Below are 20,067 nucleotides of genomic sequence, written 5' to 3'. Positions count from 1 at the left end.
CAGTTTGGTATTTTGCGGGGAGTTGAAATGGTGCGGACATTTTACTTGGTCTGTTTATAAAACCATTTCATTCATCCCTGATCATGGTAATCCTCAATACCACTGTAGTCGAAATGGCAAAATGACCCATTTTCTTATAATAATATGCAACAACTGTAGACTGGACAGGCTCTTAACAATAAAATTACTCGTGTATAAATACCTAAGGAGTTGCCTATTACTGAATGTCTGTTCACAAAACATTCCTGTCAGGTGAATGTGAACAGTTTTAAATTATGAATGTTGACAGTGCTGCACTACAAAAATGGCCACTTGTAAAAGATCAATTTATTGATCTCTAACCTGCTGGTAGAACGTTGCACATCTGCCCCCGTAAAAAATAAATGTAACCACAATTTTAACAGATGAAGGATGTAGTCAGACAAAGGATTCTGATTACACTTTGACCGTGATCGAAAAATGTACTTTGTTATAGAAATACATTTTGCAGACCTATGGAAGATCCAGCAAATTTGACAAAGCACAATGTTTTCATCAGCCAACGTAGACGTTCACTCAAAAGATTAAAAATATGTCCCAAACTAAAAATAACTGAAGCACAAATTATTTTAAGCTGTCTTGTTGAAACTAATCAAAAGTCGAAGCACAAATTATTTTAAGCTGTCTTGTTGAAACTAATCAAAAGTCGATCAGAAATACTATCTGTGCAGTATAAATTGTGCAACTTGTGGCACATGAAAGCGCAAGGATGAGCTATAGTTCACATTGAGCAAAATCATTGAGAGTGTACCGATATTTAATTTTTTTAAAATGTACACCTTGTATAACATTGGTAAACCACTCTATTTTCAAATCTACAATCATGTGGCAGATTTTAGCCGGAAAAAGTAGCTATATTTGTTTTTGCCTTCATGTCCTTGTGTGTCAAATTGAGACTTGTGCTGAAGTTTTGTGACGAGTACATGATGATTGAACATTCTTGTTCAACCCAATCAGGTTAAATCATGCCAAAGACTCACTCACTTCACGATGTGGATGTGCGCATATTCTTTGAATGTCAATGTCAACACCAACCAAGATGGATGTACTTTTAATAAAGGTTTCAATTTTAATTAAATATTGTCATGTTTTTTTTATTTATTACCCATATATTGCTACATTACAATCATCCAAGGTATCACAGAATTTTAACCATTTAAATACAAATATTTTTCCCCAAAGGATTAGTGACGTCACTCTGTTGACATTCTGTATGTGAAATGTGCATCGTTGTGTCCCAATTGTAAGGGGGAAAAACTGTTGTTAGAGGCGTATTTTATTGGACGGCTTGTGCAATAAAATACGAATTGTGAAACCGAAAGCCCTATGCAATGAGCACTCATCTTGTTTAGAATAGTGCAGCCAAGGGTGTGCTGTGGTGCAGGAAGTGAACTCTGAACCTTCCTTCTTTAACTGGACTTTTTGCTAGTCCACTGTCGACTGCGCCGAGTACTCAAAACAAGATTTTTCCTCTGAACAGTTTTCTACACCAATCTCACTCACAATCTACAATGGCTGATAAAACTAGGTAGGAACACGACTAAAATATCTCGTTTCCATTTCATTTAGCCTAGCTTTTAGCATTGAGAGCCCGTAGCGCTTTTATTTATGCATGGCACGTCTTGCTTACTCATATCCAGACTGACTTTTCAACGTTTTACGTGTTTACGTTATATAACGCATTTAATACTATTTTTTTAAAGCTTTGTGGATACCATCGTTCACCAAGATGTTAAGGTAAGATCAACATTTTCTTGATTGCAGTAATCTAACCACGAAAAACCTTTATCTTATCATAGCCTGATAAACATCCATTGAGGCTGCCTCTTGATTATTTTTGGGGGGCTTGCTGATCAATGGTGAATGTGTTTTGCAGGATCGTGCTATTCGTTCTTGAGTTTACAAGTGTACATCCAAATCCCATTTTGTGACTTCAAGGTTTATGTCATCTCTTGGTAGGATTACTATGGAAAGAGGGTACAGAAGACCTCAGACCTGAAGAGTAATGCTTGTGTCGCTCCAGCCCAGCCCTACCCAAATTTCATCCTTAATGCTCTGAAGAAAGTACACCCTGATGTGACTGACAGGTTGTAACCGATTTTTATTTTAAGTTATTTTTTACTTCTTTTTTTTTTTGCCAAGTATCATTGGTTATATTCTGGAATGGGTTCCCCGTTCCCCCAGATACTATGGTTGTGGTCTGGTGGTGCCAGAGTGTTTGGAAGGCTGCAGGATTCTTGACCTGGGCTGTGGGAGTGGCAGAGACTGCTTCATGCTGAGTCAACTGGTGGGAGAGGCTGGCCATGTCACCGGCATTGACATGACTGAGATTCAGGTACTTCTAGAATTAGTGCCGGCGCTATTGAGTGATAAATAAACAACAAAACCAACCAACCAATAAACACTACCTCATGCTTGGCATGTGTAGTAGTAACACTCACTGCTAGAGAGGTATGGTTTTTTTTTATTTATTGATAGATTTGTGTGTAATGAGACTCCTGCAGCTTCTAGCATACATATTGTAGAAGCAAATACATTGGAGCCGCTCAGGCCCAATGCAAACTGTTTCCCGTCAAAATAAGCCAATAATGAGCAGCCAGAAGTAGTCCTTTGTTTATTGATCATATATTTGGACCAACAAAAGCATAATTAAAATGTTCTATGTTATCTAGCTTGAAGTGGCCAGGAAACATGTGGACTTTCACATGAAGGAGTTTGGCTACAAGAAGCCCAATGTGACATTTGTCCAGGGCTACATTGAGGCCTTAACAGAGGCGGGTCTGGAAAGTAACTCTTTTGATGTTATCATGTAAGCTGTAATTCTTGTCTCCTCCTCTCACATTGTAAAACTGCATATTTGTGGAAATTTTTTTCTTCTAATTGTCACAATTTTTTTATCACTTAGCTCCAACTGTGTGGTGAATCTTTCTCCAGAAAAGAAGCGAGTCCTGGCTGAAGCCCACAGGGTGCTAAAGGTACACCTTAACTCACTGTTGAAATGGGAAAACATTATTTTTATTTTTCTCAATTGAAGTTTTCAAGCATTCCATGGGAAGAGTAACTGTAGACTGTCAGAGATATTTAAAGTTGGACACAAGAACCATTTTACATTCTAACTGACCAAAGTACTTGTCCCACATTATTCATCATCTTAACTGATGATAACTTGACTTTCTTTGGCATTCGACTCAGCATGACTTAGATTTGTTTTTGGTTTTACTGTTTGGTGCTTTCTACCGCCTTTATTACCGATTTGTCTTACTGTTTATTGTATATGTTAAATTGCTCCATGTACAGCACTTTGTATGCAGCGATGGCTGTTTGAAAGTGCTCGATAAATACTGTTGACTTGACTTGACTTAACTGTGCCCATCACAGATTTAAGGACACTCTTTCACCCCTTTCTGTTCTTAATGCATTCCTCCAGAACTCCATTCCACAGCATTTCCTCAAAATCTGTGTACACACGCATGTGGCCAACCCTCAGTGAGACGTAGTCACCCTGGCCACCCCATTGAAAATTGTCCCAGGTTGTGATGTTCTCTTCGTATACAGTGGACGCCCACGATGAATAGGGACCAGGCTGGCTTGCAAATTGCAAAAATCTGTGTATAATTGATGACCATTGAACTGCATCGGAGACAGAAAAAAAATGTAACCCAGAAAAATGTTTTCAAAAAAGGCTGCTAAAAATTCAATATGTGGTTTCCTCGAAAAACACGTGTGAGGGGAGTTGTAGGTCCAGGGGCAACATCCACCCCACCCCAAAAAAAAACAACAACAAAAAAAAGCTTAAAATATAGAATTTAAAAAAATATTAATGTGCGAATCCGTTGGTGCTGAACCCTGAAAATCCGAGGGTCTGCTGTTATTTCATTTGGCAACTATACAAATTTCCACTGTAAATTTCCAGATTTTTGCACCCTTTGTCTAAAGCAGTCAAATATTTGTGTTAACTATGCACTGTACCTTCTGTACTGATGATTAGGATGGTGGTGAGTTTTACTTCAGTGACATCTACAGCAACGCAAGATTGCCTGAGGAAATTAAAAAGCACAAAATCCTGTGGGGTGCGTATTGCGATGTTATACTGATATACGCGTATATAAGCTGCAGCCATCTCAGTGGAAAATCTCATGGCAGGGGAGTGTATAGGTGGCGCACTGTGGTACAAAGATCTCCTACAATTGGCCGAGGAAGTTGGATTCAGTCCACCGAGGCTCGTTACTGCCAGCATTGTCACTGTTGACAACAAAGAACTGCAAGCCATTCTGGGTTTGATGCTCCTTTCCTCCTTTCATCGATTGCATGTTGTGTCATTTTATCTTGTCAAAGCCGAATCCAATACAGTTTATCCCTCAAGATTAGTTTGAACAAACAAAACGCAAACCAACGTGTTTTCATCTTTTTTTGTTACATTCCAGGGGACTTCAAGTTTGTCTCTGCCACATACCGTCTCTTTAAGATCCCGAAAGGCAGCCCAAAGCCATGTAACGTCATTTATAATGGAAACATTACAGGCGCAGAGGACTCTCTCCGCTTTGACTGTCAGTACACCTTCAAGGTCTGTATAAGCTCCTGCAGAATCCGATCAAGTCCAGGGACTATTGAACTGAATGTTTGCTTCTGCCAGGTTGATCAAGTGGTCGAGGTAGATGGTGAATTAGCCGCCATCCTGACCCATTCCAGATTTGCACAGGACTTCACTTTCCAGCCACCAAGCGGCTCCTGTGGACCTTGTGGAGTCAAACCGAAGGTCAGTAATACTTGAAACACAGGTGACAAACTTGAGGCCTGGGACCAGATCTGGCCCGCCCGCCAGTGGCATTTTCTGGCCCACTAAAGCAAATCACGTCAGTCTACTACTAGATTTCTTGTTAAAATCTACACCACAGTTGCAAATTGTCTTCACTTTTAAATACTTAGTAGACATCACCTGTTTTTTTCACCTTTCAAACCATCTTTTTAAGATAATTTGCACAGTTGCACTAACTATTTTCCCTGACTGTTAATTTTCCAAACCAGTTTTCCATCAATATATTGTGCATATTCAATACTATTGTTATATGATTTTGCAGTCACAAATGCCATCGGAGGGAAATTCTGACTACAAAATGGTTCTCGACCAATGATGAGTTTCTGCGAAAACATATTAAATTACTGTGGGTACCAGAGGTGTGTTTGAAATTGTGGACACACCCTCAGAGGCCCATTGTCGAACTTGTATGTACGCACATATATTTGAACACTTATTTTTTTGACATTTTAGGGGAAGCTGTGCTTCCCTTACAGTCTTAGAGCAATCGCCTCTGCCACAAACGGCACAGGATGTTTTCATCTCAACCCTTATCCATTAATCACATCCAAATATATATTCTTTACAATTTCCAAACTTAAAATATGCATTGTGACTTCAGTGACAGTACTTCTAACTTAAAAGTACAGTGGCAGGCGGTGCGTTTCAGACCCGGGCCCTCGCTGGGGACTTACTGTAATCAAAATACGGTACTTATTCAGGGACCCAGGTCTGATAGAAGAGATCAAGAACCTCACAACTCCAGTAATCTGACATTAAAAGACTTGTTTCATTAGATCTTTTTATATTATATAGAATAGGATGTCACAGAAATCTGAAATATCTTTTCCCATATTCCTTCAAATTGTCTAGAATGAAACTTTGGAAGCATGTAATATGATACTGTATTGTGGTCTTTGCTTTACCCCACCCCCTCACCCAAACAGGCACTTGCAGAGGATCCTTTCCAGTTTGCTGTGCAGCTGCCGAAACAGAGTCCAAGTTCAAACACAGGGGGATGCTGCAGTACCAAGTCTGCAACCTGCTGCAAGTGATTGCCTTGAGTGCAGCAACCCAGCAGCACCAAGTTGACACGAGATTAGTGCTTCTCAACTGTTGTCACCCTGCGACCCGTATTTATCGCCAAGTCTTGACCCACTTCTACAAAAGTTAAGAGTAATAAAGAAAATGCATTCTTAAAAAAAAAGAAAAGCCTTTGAAAATATGACTCCGTATTTTGCGTACGTGCCCCGCTTTAAGGTCCCAACCCACCAGTTGAGAACCACTGTCGTAGATAATAGAGTCCAAATTCCATTTTTAGAGTTGAGAACGATTATTTATTCACACATCAAACCACATCATTGTAATGCAATATCAATTTTATTCATTTCAAAGTAAGGTTTAAGTATCAATGACTAGTTGTGGTAATTTTGTTTAAAATGGACAAACTCGATAAGATTTTATTGACAACCTTTTGTGCTTTGCACAAGCGTGAAGAGTCTGTACATGTCGTCAAAATAGTTGGTACCCTTCCATTAAAGGAAGAAAAACACAATGATCACTGAAAGTGTAACTTGACAGGAATTTTTCAAAAGGTAAATTGACAAGCCTAAGAGCTTCTAGAAAAATGTTTGATTTTTTTTTTTCTTCCATGGATGAGACAAATCTGGAACTTTTCGGCATGTGACAGCTCTGTGTTTACTCTAAATGAAGTGATCCAAGAAAATAACTACTGGGCTTGGTTATGTACTGGCCCTGCTTTTTCTTCAACTGTCAGTTATTTTTTTAATCTCTACAGGATGCAATGATACCTCAACCCATAAGGCCTTGTGAATTGAAATTTGGACTCAGCTGCTGACCATAGGTTTTTCAACAGTATAATGCACCCATACAAACAGTTAAAAACACCCAATAATGGGGGGTGAAAAAAAAAACATCCGACTATTTTCGAGTGGCCAGCTATGTGCCTTGATCTCCTTGATCTAAATCCTCCTGCACATCTGTGGAATGCAAATGCCATAGTAGCACTAAATATATGATTAACAAAAAAAAAAAAATCATACAAATGTATTTTTTTGCAAGTGTTCAATCTGTATCTTTATTTGTTGAGTGTGTTGTTCAAATAGATGTATATATTTTAAATTTTGTAGAGTACGTTTCAAAGTCTTACTTGTCCTGTAACATTCTTTGTTGTTAATAAATGGGAATCAGAATTATTAAATAAAAATTATTGCGCCACATTATTGAATGGATTTTTGCACCAAGTTCAGCACAATATGTGACAGTTTAATACTTACAAGAGGCTATAATTTTCAAAAACTGGTTTCAAAACTTGCATTTTATTACCTGTATAGGATGTGTCTTCTTTGGAGAACATACCTCTTATTCAAGGTAATAATAGAAATACATTTTATTTACAAAGCACTTTTCATTGAAGCAAAATCTCAAAGTGATACAAAATGCTAAAAATGACAAAGTCAATAAAAACACCAAAACCATACGATCAGACCGAACAAAACCGTTGGTTGTAAAGGCCTAAGTCAAGGCTGTCAAACTCATTTTTGTCACTGGCCGCATTGTAGTTTCCTCAGAGGGCTGTTATGACTGAAACCATATAAAGAAGTCAAGTGTAATATAGTTTCTTCAACTATTGTTTAAGTTACTGCAATGAGGGCTTTGCTAACAAGAACATTCTTGAAATATAGATATTTATTGCATATGAGAATTTGACATTTTGATACAGATTTTAGCAAGCATCATGGAAGTTGAGATCTTTTATTTGTTTTTGTGGCAGGCCAGATTTGACACCGATGACCTAAGTGTGTGTGTGTGTTGGGGGGGGGGGTCTTCAGGCTGTTTTTAAACCTTTCATGCACCCTGTAACTTGATAACATGATAAGCTGTCCTCTGTAGTAACTGCTGTCCCTAAAAAGGTTTTAAAGGAGTCCAGAGACTGAAGATTTCTCAGATGCTCAGGGAGGACGTCTGGAGAGTCTGTTTTGGTTGGCCTGGAAAAGCCTTGTGATAACTCAGGAGGAGTTGAAAGAAGTGTCTGGGCAGAGGAAATGATTGGGCTTCCCTGAGAAAGCTACTGCCTCCACGACCCGGCCCCGGCATAGCAGATGTAAATGGACCACTGGACTACTGGGTCGCAGGTAAAAATCAATAATTGTTTAAAAGAGGTTCAAATGCAAAGTACAAAAAAAAATCTGTAAATCAACTATACGTTTGTAAACTGTACTGCATTTGCATAATTATGCTACCGGCACAGAGTATGTACACACAATTAGGTGCAGTTGTGTCTAAATATCCTATGACTATTAATATAAAATAAGTCAAAATATATAAAGAGGTAGGAATATAAAATCCTTTTTTACTTCTTCCTATTCCCTTTTGAACATGTAAAGTGTGCTTCACAAAGACTATGTTTTCTCTTCTTTTAAATCCTTTTACTTATGCAATATTTTCTGTTACTTGTGACCCTCGTGAGGAAAAGCGGTTCGGGCAATGGATGGATGGATGGATGTTTCCATGTTCAAGAAACGAGCATTATTCCATTACCTTGGCTTTTGGGCCACAACTTCACATCCACGTCCCAAATATCCTTTCGTGATTTTTTTTCTGAGTTAAATCAAAGGTTATTGTCAAAATTGAATATATCACAAGAGTTTTATTTTGAAAAGCAACACCAGGTTTCTATGAAAGTATTTCTGTGGGAGTCCTGCGGTGGTCAAGAGTCCCCCAGTACCAAGTGGTTGGGGAATAACAACAGGTTCATTTTTAATCATTTTGGGAAATCTGAGGTCATAATCGAATTACAGATTTCAGAGATGTTTTCATTTTAAATGCAATGTCAGATCTGTATGAAAATAATTTGGTTGGACTCCCAGGGTGGTTTAGTGGATAACTAAAGGTTAATTTTCATTCTACTGTATTATTAATCTGGGGTGATAGTTCAATGGCTTTTGATTTTGAAATCCACCATCATAAATGAATGTAAATTCCTGTACAGTACTATGGTTGGAGTCCCGGGGTGGTGTAGTGTCCTCCATGAATGCCCTGGTTTTGGGGTAACAATTGGAGACATTTTAATCTTTTTTTGAAATCGGGATACAGTTCTTTTGGTGGATTTAACATTAACTTCACTTTAGAACTCCAGAGCTTTTCTGGGTGCAATCCTGAGACCGTTTGCCTTCTCACTCGGTGGACTGGTTGCCTGAAAATAGATTATTTTGCAATTTATTTTAAATCCAGACCGCCACTGTGCCTGCATATGTGCAGCTGTCCCGACCGCAGTATATTTTGTTGCCGTTTTATTTTGAAGGTGACTGACCAAACTCGTACTGTGAAGCACAGTTCGAACAACCATTCCGGCCACTGCCTTGACTTGGTCTTTCCGTGTGGAGGCTGGATTGACCCGAGTTGTGGACTTTACTTCAACCATCGATAATGGCTGATAAAACTAGGTAACAACAACACTAACACGATAAAATTGTCCAGATCAGTTTCAGCCTCGTTTGTAGAATATCGAGTCTGCATTTGTTGTTGTCCACACAGTTATTGCTATCGTGACAAAGTACAGCAGTATTACACAACAAAACACGTATGCTTCTTACAGCGAGTAAAAGTTGGCCCGATGTTCAATTTTCGCTGAGTTCTTACCAGCTCGTACTCTGCCCCAGAGCTACATTTGTAACGTTATCACGTGTCGCAAGATCGCGGCTGCATTTGTTGCCATCACAAATGTATTATGCAAAACAGTGGTAGACGTTGTATTTCACCAACCATCTGCCGTATCCTACTCTCAGCGCCTTGTTTGCGAAGGAAGTGAATGCTGATTTAGCGGGGTTCGTTCAAGTCGCACACATTCGTAAAGACATACGTCAGATGAAGTTTCAATGGTTGCAAACAGTTTTTCTTGTCGCAGGGAAATTTTGAACAAGTTCAAAGAACATTCACTATGTTTCATTATTTTCAGATATGATGACATCATGAGCTGTAGTGATTTGTAGCCCATCATTGCGAACTACCGCATCACTCAGAATGACAAAAGGTGTTTTCAGTGATGCTAGGTGAATATTTTTGTCGCATAATAAGAAATATGAACAGATTTTCATATGTAGTAAGCGAGGTTTATAATTTATGGCTACTATAATATTCTGAATGGGGTGGGGGGGGGGAGATATATATATTTGATTTGATTTATGATGATGTTCCGCATATGTCACCCTGGAATTTGTAGGTTGTGGACGCCCCTTACATAGAGGTACTGTACGTGTGAATATCAAACATGGAACATATGGCCAACTTTTAGCCGCTGGGATTTTTACTCATGTATTAGTAGCTAGCATCTGTCACATTTCCTGTTTAATTTTTTATCACTGATTCAGTTATCTTTTAAAGTTTTGTCGACACCACCGTTCACCTGGATGTGAAGGTAGGATAACATACTTTGAATACTATATCATTTCAGTTATTTTTTTAAATAGTCGTTTCCCTCTGCTGAGCTATGAAAATGGAAACGGATTCACTTTGCCACCGTTTTCTTTACAGTTATATATATATATATCACTGCATGACTTGACTTCACTGACAAAAAACATGAACATTCTATGTTTTTACAGTCTTTACATTTATTTATTCTTTATCTAGATTTCATATTGCACCCAAGTGACACGAGTGGCCGAAAACAAGCACCAAATGTGATAAACTAACTCGGCCAGGAAAGCTGATTCTGATGTGATTTTTGCAGGGTGGTGCTCTATTTTAAAGTTCTCGTTCTCACGAACACGCACTAACCCAACATCCCCTCTTTTGACATTACCATCTATGCCCGCTCATATAGGATTACTATGGAAAGAAGGTACAGAAGACCTCAGACCTGAAGAGTAATGCTTGTGTCGCTCCAGCCCAGCCCTACCCAAATTTCATCCTTAATGCTCTGAAGAAAGTCCATCCTGATGTGACTGACAGGTTGTTGCTGAATATGTTCATGCACTCTATTGGCGTAGCACAGCGGCTAATTTTTCAGAATGGGGTTCCCTCCCCATCAGATACTATGGTTGTGGTCTGGCTGTGCCAGAGTGTTTGGAGGGCTGCAGAATTCTGGACCTGGGCTGCGGGAGTGGCAGAGACTGTTACATCCTAAGTCAACTGGTGGGAGAGGCAGGGCATGTCACCGGCATCGACATGACTGAGGATCAGGTAAACCGCTGTTTTTCTCAACTCAAGTGAAATCAAGTACATTACACTCAGAAAAAAATCGGGGATGACTTTCAGGGGGGAAATTCTGGGATTACGCAACCCTAAAATGCACTGTAACCTTTACAGTGGACTTCATGTGACTAGCAAACCTTGGAATGCACAGATGCAACTGTTCAATGTTTCAGTACTTTTTGGACGATTTGTTCTAAAACAAGAAGCTGAACGGCATAATACCCAACAAGTTTCCAGGTTCAGTTAGAATACACGACATATTTAAATAGTGGTCTTCATCCTGCTCTTGTCATTTTGACATCAAGAATGACACCTAATAGTAGATCAAAAGCACCTTTAACCTGTTTTAAAGCAGGCTTTTTCTCCGAGGGAAGGTGCCACTTAGCTTGGACTGTCACAGAATATCATAAGCGGGTTGTAACAATGATAAGCAAACACTGAAAGAGTCACACAAAGGCATGGAAGTGCTTGGAAATGTTCACGCATCAAACATCTGATTTGAATTTCAGCTGTTTGCTAGAGAAGAAATTGTGCAAACAATTACTGGAACATGAACAGGTGGCCATCCACATTTAAAACTTCAGTTCATCTGTAAAGGATAAAGTGCATTTTAGGCATATCCTGCCATTTCACTGAAAAACGAACATCTCACCACCATCCTATGCCCCTATCGCCAAAACTATCAATGCCCCCCGAAGGCAATCAATACCAAAAAAATGATTGGCGCCACTAACGGGTCTGCAACCACATTCCTCGTATATTTAAGAACCCAAGTGAATCCCACAAAAGTAAGTATACAGAGGGTAAACATGTTATTGTCATTGGGGGATGGATGGATGGGAAAACCATGTGTGCAGCAGCCATTGTTTAACAACAACAACAGAAATAAGATAAGATAAGATAAGATATCCTTTATTCGTCCCACAATGGGGAAATTTACAGCCTCCAGCAGCAAGAATGTATGTAGAAAGAAGAAAGGAGAAAGAGAAAAAATAAAAACACAGCAACCATCTTTCAATTAAATACAATATGAACACAAATGGATAAATCGCAGTACTATTTACAATTTTCCTTCACATCATTTAATTATTATTATTATGATTGCTAAGCTATATATATAAATGCTATGCGGATGAATAATAGCACTAGAAGTCTTTCATCAGATGCCAACATATGGTACTGCCATAATTAATAATTAGAGAAGATGTAATCACAGCACTTCTGAAAGCCTGTGTACGTAATTTAGGGTAACTAGAAAGACATACTGTTTTTTGTGACATGCTACATGGATGGGGATGAGAAATCATTCTGCACAAACCCAGCTGAATCCATAGCACAAAAAGCTTGTTGACCTCCTATCTGGTAACCACAAGTAAATAAATCAGAAGGAGCGCTGTGCCCTAATAGGTTGATAGGGCACACCGAACTGACTTTCATTGATGCCTTTTTTTACTCATTCATCTTCCGTACCGCTTGATCCTCACTAGGGTCGCAGGGGGTGCTGGAGCCCATCCCAGCCGTCTCCGGGCAGTAGGCGGGGGACACCCTGAATCGGTTGCCAGCCAATCGCAGGGCACACAGAGACGAACAACCATCCACGCTCACACTCACACCTAGGGACAATTTAGAGTGTTCAATCGGCCTGCCATGCATATTTTTGGAATGTGGGAGGAAACCGGAGCACCCGGAGAAAACCCACGCAGGCCCGGGGAGAACATGCAAACTCCACACAGGGAGGCCGGAGCTGGAATCGAACCCGGTACCTCTGCACTGTGAAGCCGACGCGCTAACCACTGGACTACCGGGCCGTCCTGCCTTTTTTTTTTTTTTTTACCCCTCCGTGAGTCGTCACCTTACCGTGGTGGAGGGGTTTGTGTGTCCCAATGATCCTAGAAGCTAAGTTGTCTGGGGCTTTATGCCCCTGGCAGGGTCACCCATGGCAAACAGGTTCTAGGTGAGGGGCCAGACAAAGCACAGCTCAAAAGACCCCAATGACGACAAAAATAAATGGATCTCAGTTTCCCTTGCCCGGACGCGGGTCACCGGGGCCCCCCTCTGGAGCCAGGCCTGGAGGTGGGGCTCGTTGGCAGGCGCCTGGTGGCCGGGCTTACACCCATGGGGCCCGGCCGGGCACAGCCCGAAGAGGCAACGTGGGTCCCCCTTCCCATGGGCTCACCACCCATGAGAGGGGCCAAAGGGGTCGGGTGCAATGTGAGCTGGGCGGCAGCCAAAGGCGGGGACCCTGGCGGTCCGATCCTCGGCTGCAGAAGCTAGCTCTTGGGACATGGAATGTCACCTCTCTGGCAGGGAAGGAGCCCGAGCTGGTGTGTGAGGCAGAGAATTTCCGACTGGATATAGTCGGACTTGCCTCCACACACAGCCTGGGTTCTGGTACCAGTACTCTCGAGAGGGGTTGGACTCTCTTCCACTCTGGAGTTGCTCACGGTGAGAGGCGCAGAGCAGGTGTGGGCATACTCATTGCCCCCCGGCTCAGTGCCTGTACATTGGGGTTCACACCGGTAGACGAGAGGGTTGCCTCCCTCCGCCTTCGGGTGGGTGGACGGGTCCTGACTGTTGTTTGTGCATATGCACCAAACAGCAGCTCAGCATACCCACCCTTTTTGGAGTCCTTGGAGGGTGTGCTGGAGAGTACTCCTGCTGGGGACTCCATTGTTCTGCTGGGGGACTTCAATGCTCACGTGGGCAATGACAGTGATACCTGGAGGGGCGTGATTGGGAGGAACGGCCCCCCCGATCAAAACCCGAGTGGTGTTTTGTTATTGGACTTCTGTGCTCGCCACGGATTGTCCATAACGAACACCTTGTTCAAACATAAGGGTGTCCATATGTGCACTTGGCACCAGGACACCCTAGGCCGCAGTTCGATGATCGACTTTGTAGTTGTATCATCGGATTTGCGGCCGCATGTTCTGGACACTCGGGTGAAGAGAGGGGCGGAGCTGTCAACTGATCACCACCTGGTGGTGAGTAGGCTCCGATGGTGGGGGAAGATGCCGGTCCGTCCTGGCAGACCCAAACGTATAGTGAGGGTTTGTTGGGAGCGTCTGGCGGAATCCCCTGTCAGAAGGAGTTTCAACTCCCACCTCCGACAGAGCTTTTCCCATGTTCCGGGGGAGACGGGGGACATTGAGTCCGAGTGGACCATGTTCCGTGCCTCTATTGTTGAGGCGGCCAATCTGAGTTGTGGCCGTAAGGTGGTTGGTGCCTGTCGTGGCGGCAATCCTCGTACTCGCTGGTGGACACCAGCAGTAAGGGATGCCGTCAAGCTGAAGAAGGAGTCCTATCGAGCCTTTATGGCCTGTGGGACCCCAGAGGCAGCTGACGGGTATCGACTGGCCAAGCGGACCGCGGCTTCGGTGGTCGCCGAGGCAAAAACCCGAGCGTGGGAAGAGTTCGGTGAGGCCATGGAAGCCGACTTCCGGACGGCTTCGAGGAAATTCTGGTCCACCATCCGACGTCTCAGGAGGGGGAAGCAGTGCACCACTAACACTGTGTACAGTGGGGATGGGGCGCTGCTGACTTCGACTCGGGACGTTGTGAACCGGTGGGCAGAGTACTTCGAAGACCTCCTCAACTCCACCAACACGCCTTCCTTTGAGGAAGCAGAGCCTGGGGACTCTGAGGTGGGCTCTCCTATCTCTGTGGTTGAAGTCACCGATGTGGTTAAAAAGCTCCTCGGTGGCAAGGCCCCAGGGGTGGATGAGATCCGCCCGGAGTTCCTCAAGGCTCTGGATGTTGTGGGGCTGTCCTGGTTGACACGCCTCTACAACATCGCGTGGTCAACAGGGAGAGTGCCTCTGGATTGGCAGACCGGGGTGGTAGTCCCTCTTTTTAAAAAGGGGGACCGGAGGGTGTGTTCCAACTACAGAGGGATCACACTCCTCAGCCTCCCTGGTAAGGTCTATTCAGGGGTGCTGGAGAGGAGGGTCCGTCAGGAAGTCGAGCCTCAGATTGAGGAGGAGCAATGTGGTTTTCGTCCCGGCCGTGGAACAGTGGACCAGCTCTACACCCTTAGCAGGGTCCTTGAGGGTATGTGGGAATTCGCCCAACCAGTCTACATGTGTTTTGTGGACTTGGAGAAGGCGTTTGACCGTGTCCCTCGGGGAGTTCTGTGGGGGGTGCTTCGTGGGTATGGCGTACCGAACCCCCTGATACGGGCTGTTCGGTCACTATACCACCGATGTCAGAGTTTGGTTCGCATTGCCGGCAGTAAGTCGGAACCGTTTCCAGTGGGGGTAGGACTCCGCCAAGGCTGCCCTTTGTCGCCGATTCTGTTCATAACCTTTATGGACAGAATTTCTAGGCGCAGCCGAAGCGTTGAGGGAGTCTGTTTTGGGGGCCTCAGTATTACATCCCTGCTTTTTGCAGATGATGTGGTGCTGTTGGCTCCTTCAAACGGGGCTCTACAACTCTCACTGGAGCGTTTCGCAGCCGAGTGTGAAGCGGTTGGGATGAAAATCAGCACCTCCAAATCTGAAACCATGGTCCTCAGTCGGAAAAGGGTGGATTGCCCCCTCCGGGTCGGGGAGGAGATATTACCCCAAGTGGAGGAGTTTAAGTATCTTGGGGTCTTGTTCACGAGTGAGGGCAGGAGGGAGCGAGAGATCGACAGGCGGATCGGTGCAGCGTCTGCTGTGATGCGGACGTTGTATCGGTCTGTCGTGGTAAAGAAGGAGCTGAGCCAAAGGGCGAAGCTCTCAATTTACCGGTCGATCTACGTCCCAACCCTCATCTATGGCCACGAGCTATGGGTCGTGACCGAAAGAACGAGATCCCGGATACAAGCGGCCGAAATGAGTTTTCTCCGCAGGGTGTCCGGGCTCTCCCTTAGAGATAAGGTGAGGAGCTCGGTCATCCGGGAGGGGCTCAGAGTCGAGCCGCTTCTCCTCCACATCGAGAGGAGCCAGATGAGGTGGCTTGGGCATCTGATTCGGATGCCTCCTGAGCGCCTCCCTGGTGAGGTGTTCCGGGCATGTCCCACCGGGAGGAGACCCCGAGGAAGACCCAGGACACGCTGGAGAGACTACGTCACCCAGCTGGCTTGGGAACGCCTCGGAATCCCCCGGGGAGAGCTGGAAGAAGTAGCTAGGGAGAGGGAAGTCTGGGCTTCCCTGCTAAAGCTGTTGCCCCCGCGACCCGGCCCCGGATAAGCGGTAGATGATGGATGGATGGATGGATGAATCATTTTTAGGTGAGGAGGAGGAGGATGTTTGTCTTTGACTTTGAGCAGGAGTCTGGGTGGGACACTCGACTGCTCGCAAGTCAACCACAGGGCTAGCTAGGCTGGTGCTTAACATTTTGTTTCTGGTGAAGCAGTTTTTAATTTCAATTTAATGTATTGGTCGTTTAATAGCCGAAACAAAAAAAAACTAAACAAAACGATGTTTTCACTCGAGATTGACTCCTATCTGGATTAAAGCCCAGCTGCCACTGTCATGCTTCATCAGGCATGTGGTGGTCTTCTTATGATGGGCAACGATGTTTTTGTGCCAAACTGATTTTGTGTAATCTGTTTTATCACCACAAAACTCCATTAAGCAAAATGAAGCATTCATCAGCTTCATATTTTGTTTTAAACTCAAAGATTGCGCTCTTTGTGAAGCATGGGGTCTCACACCTGCATGAACTTCTCAAACTGTATTTCATTCTCTCACGTTATCTAGCTTGAAGTGGCCAGGAAACATGTGGACTTTCACATGAAGGAGTTTGGCTACAAGAAGCCCAATGTGACATTTGTCCAGGGTTACATCGAGGCCTTAACAGAGGCGGGTCTGGAAAAGAACTCTTTTGATATCATCATGTAAGCTTGCCTCCTGCTCACGTTCAGTTTCACATTTTAAAGATGTGAACTGTATTTGGAGAAATGTTTTGAAATATTCCCCTTTCATTACTTAGATCCAACTGTGTGGTGAATCTTTCTCCAGACAAGAAGAAAGTCCTGAGTGAAGCTTACAATATGCTAAAGGTAAACTTGTCTTTAACTCACTTTTAATTTCATTGTCTGAACGAATTTCACCAGAACTGACCAATCATCTCATAACCAACTTCATGTATTTGCTCGACCGATGAATAGGATGGTGGTGAGTTTTTCTTCAGTGACATGTACAGCAATGGAAGACAAACTGAGGAAATTAAAAACAACAAAGTTCTTTGGGGTATGTGTTATTACTCCACTGCCGTGTATTTGCTGCAGACGCATGCCCACGTGTGATTGTGCAATTTTCCAATACAGGTGAGGGATTTGGTGGTGCGCTGTGGTACAAAGATCTGCTACAGTTGGCTGAGGAAGTAGGTTTCAGACCCCCGAGGCTCGTCAAAGCCAACGTTATCACTGTTGACGACAAGGAAATGCAAGCCATTCTGGGTGTGATGCTTGTTTCTGTCTTTACAGTGTTTTGTATTATTATTGTCAAGGTAGATTGCACCAAGAACTACATTCTCAACCACTAGAACGCAATACTGCTGGACATACAGTTAATTTGTTTTCACCTGTTCTACATTGCAGGGGACTTCAAGTTTGTCTCTGCCACATACCGTCTCTTTAAGGTCCCAAAAGGCAGCCCCAAACCATGTAAAGTCATTTATAATGGAAACATTGCAGAGGCAGAGGACTCTCTCCGCTTTGACTGTCAGTACACCTTCAAGGTCTGCCGCTCCTCATCATCAGATCAGCTCCAGTTGATTTTGAACTGAAATTTCACAAGTGTTTGCTTCTGGCCAGGCTGATCAAGTGGTGGAGGTAGATGGTGAATTAGCCACCAACCTGACGCATTCTAGATATGCGCAGGCCTTCACTTTCCAACCACCGGGAGACTCTTTTGAATCTTGTGGAGTTAAGCCAAAGGTCAGTGATATTTTGAAATACAGTATGTAAAAGATGCATATGGTTACTTTGAGCACCAGAGGTCGGTATCATTTTAAAATTGTGGACACACCCTAGGAGGCCCACTGTCTTCACCGCACAGTCAAGGAAGCATGCTGCACATTCTCACACACTCTCTCTCTCTCTCAAAGCACACATATGCACTCATCCACAAGCACAAGGTCAAGCAGCTGTCTCAGAGTCATAACCAAACTGTGGAGTCATGCTGGGAACCTTGAACAGGAAGGAATGCTCTCTTCTCTAGCTCATGGAATGCTATCGTGTCAGCTCTAATGGTTATTCTTTAAATGCATACATTTCAACATGAGATGTTTCATCAATGACCGTACATTATATCACATAAAAAGAATGCTTTTCAATGACGTAATGCAGATTTTGATTTCCTAGATAGTAGATCTAGGATCAGAATTCTGCATTGAACCTTTGGACTGGTCCTCTGATGTGAGACCAAGCGTACATGATTTACTCAAATCAACCATGTTTGCTGTAAAGTAGTATAAATGCTTACGTTTAGCGCTTGGTCATTTAATGAACAATCATGTCTGATATAGTTAAAGACAATCAAGTAAAAACACGTCACTACTTGCGAACTGGCACAGAGACTCAGTTGATACCAGAAGACCAGAATTGTGTAGAATATAGAAAGTAACTACAATAGAACGTTTTAAATATGCATTTTTGCACAGGTCCTAGTACTGCCTTGAGGAAAATGTGACGTAATCCTAAAGTGTGATGTCCTATTCCTTGTTGAATTGATCATTCAGGCAATCTCTGGGGATCCTTTTGAGCTGGCTGCGCAGCTGCAGAAACAGAGTGCAGCCTTAGCCACAGGGGGGTGCTGCAGTACGCAGTCTGCAACCTGCTGCAAGTGACTCTGGGAGTACATCACTGCTGCAAAGTTCAGAATGTCAGCAACATCATGTAATCACGTGGTAGTGTAACAGTAGTTTAAATGCCACAAATTGTGTTTCTGAAGGTAGATGTCCAATTACAATAAAGTGCACAGAAGGATTCAAGACCAGTACTGTACTGTTTGGCCAAACCTGGGACATTGGTTGTTCTTTTCTTATAACCACATGTTGTTGCTACTTTGAGGTATCGTTGAACTGAGATGAAATCGTGACGTGTTTAACATATCCTAATGTTGGGGTGCTCATCATCTTTTAAGAGTAAACATTTTAAAACAATGTTTGAGCATCTTGGACTCAACTGATCGTAAGTCATCTGTATTTATATAGCACTTTGACAACTTTTGCGGCTGTAACAAAGTGTGCCCTACTGAATACACCTCATAAAACATGAACAATATAATCACCATAAAATCCATTCCTACATAGGCTTTGGTGTTGTATTCAAAGTCTGCTTTCATCGGTGCATCTCAGGTGTCATGATCACCGCATGTATGATGTCACACACGTCTGTGGAAAAGCAGCTCTAGCAGCCGTTGATGAGTATCATACATACACCAAATCCCACCTTTTCAAAAGAAATACTGTATTTCGAGTTCCAAATTGTACTAGAATCATTGCAATATCTATAGAATGATAACATTTGCCTACTGGGATTATTTTTCCTATTCTGCACTTCTTTTTTTGTTGCTGCACCTGTTCTATTGTAATACAGTACCAGTTCTTGTGATTTACAGTAATTGCCTTCTTTTCAATTCTCGTCAATAAAAAAGTCCGTCACAATCATTGTATTTGTTACTGTAATAAAAAAAATAAACGTTTTTGAGCTTGCTCGGTGAATATCTATGGCTCATAATTTCGGAGATGCTTTCTGTTGTGTTGACAATTACAGGGGCAAAATGAGGGAAGGTAATGCATTATACCTAGTATATTCTGAAAATGCAGTATAAATCCTGTTAATGAGGCTATGTCATCCAAGACAATATGTCTGCAAACAACATCCATCCATCCTTGCATCCATCATGTGAACTGCTTTTATTCCTACAAGATTCCCGGGCGTGCTGGAGCCTATCCCAGCGCTCTTAGTGCAGCAGGCGGGGTACACCCTGAACTGGTGGCCAGCTGATCTTTGTGCATACAACATGTTATTCACATACTTTTCCTACAAGAGTCATCTCACCTAAAACATGTCAGACTTTACCCAT

General features: G+C 42.9%; 2 protein-coding genes across 2 annotated transcripts; both read left to right on the top strand.

Annotated features, from left to right (window-relative positions):
• The first annotated feature begins 1,380 nt into the window (after positions 1 to 1,380).
• On the top strand, positions 1,381 to 6,480 carry LOC127613379 (arsenite methyltransferase-like). The gene is made up of 11 exons (XM_052084397.1): positions 1,381 to 1,567; positions 1,743 to 1,776; positions 1,999 to 2,126; positions 2,224 to 2,374; positions 2,712 to 2,848; positions 2,945 to 3,014; positions 4,028 to 4,109; positions 4,183 to 4,314; positions 4,464 to 4,603; positions 4,673 to 4,795; positions 5,782 to 6,480. The coding sequence occupies exons 1-11, from the start codon at positions 1,551 to 1,553 to the stop codon at positions 5,887 to 5,889; spliced, it is 1,122 nt and encodes a 373-aa protein (XP_051940357.1). The 5' UTR covers positions 1,381 to 1,550; the 3' UTR covers positions 5,890 to 6,480.
• A 2,688-nt stretch (positions 6,481 to 9,168) lies between these two features.
• LOC127613380 (arsenite methyltransferase-like) lies at positions 9,169 to 19,645 on the top strand. Its single transcript, XM_052084398.1, has 11 exons — positions 9,169 to 9,300; positions 10,238 to 10,271; positions 10,680 to 10,807; positions 10,888 to 11,038; positions 16,735 to 16,871; positions 16,967 to 17,036; positions 17,145 to 17,226; positions 17,304 to 17,435; positions 17,577 to 17,716; positions 17,793 to 17,915; positions 18,719 to 19,645. The coding sequence occupies exons 1-11, from the start codon at positions 9,284 to 9,286 to the stop codon at positions 18,824 to 18,826; spliced, it is 1,122 nt and encodes a 373-aa protein (XP_051940358.1). The 5' UTR covers positions 9,169 to 9,283; the 3' UTR covers positions 18,827 to 19,645.
• Positions 19,646 to 20,067: the final 422 nt, after the last annotated feature.

Source organism: Hippocampus zosterae, chromosome 13 (assembly GCF_025434085.1).
Source record: "Hippocampus zosterae strain Florida chromosome 13, ASM2543408v3, whole genome shotgun sequence".
In the NCBI taxonomy this organism is placed as follows: domain Eukaryota; kingdom Metazoa; phylum Chordata; class Actinopteri; order Syngnathiformes; family Syngnathidae; genus Hippocampus; species Hippocampus zosterae.
Note: the sequence above shows the minus strand (reverse complement) of the source record. Positions and strands in the feature narration are given on the sequence as shown.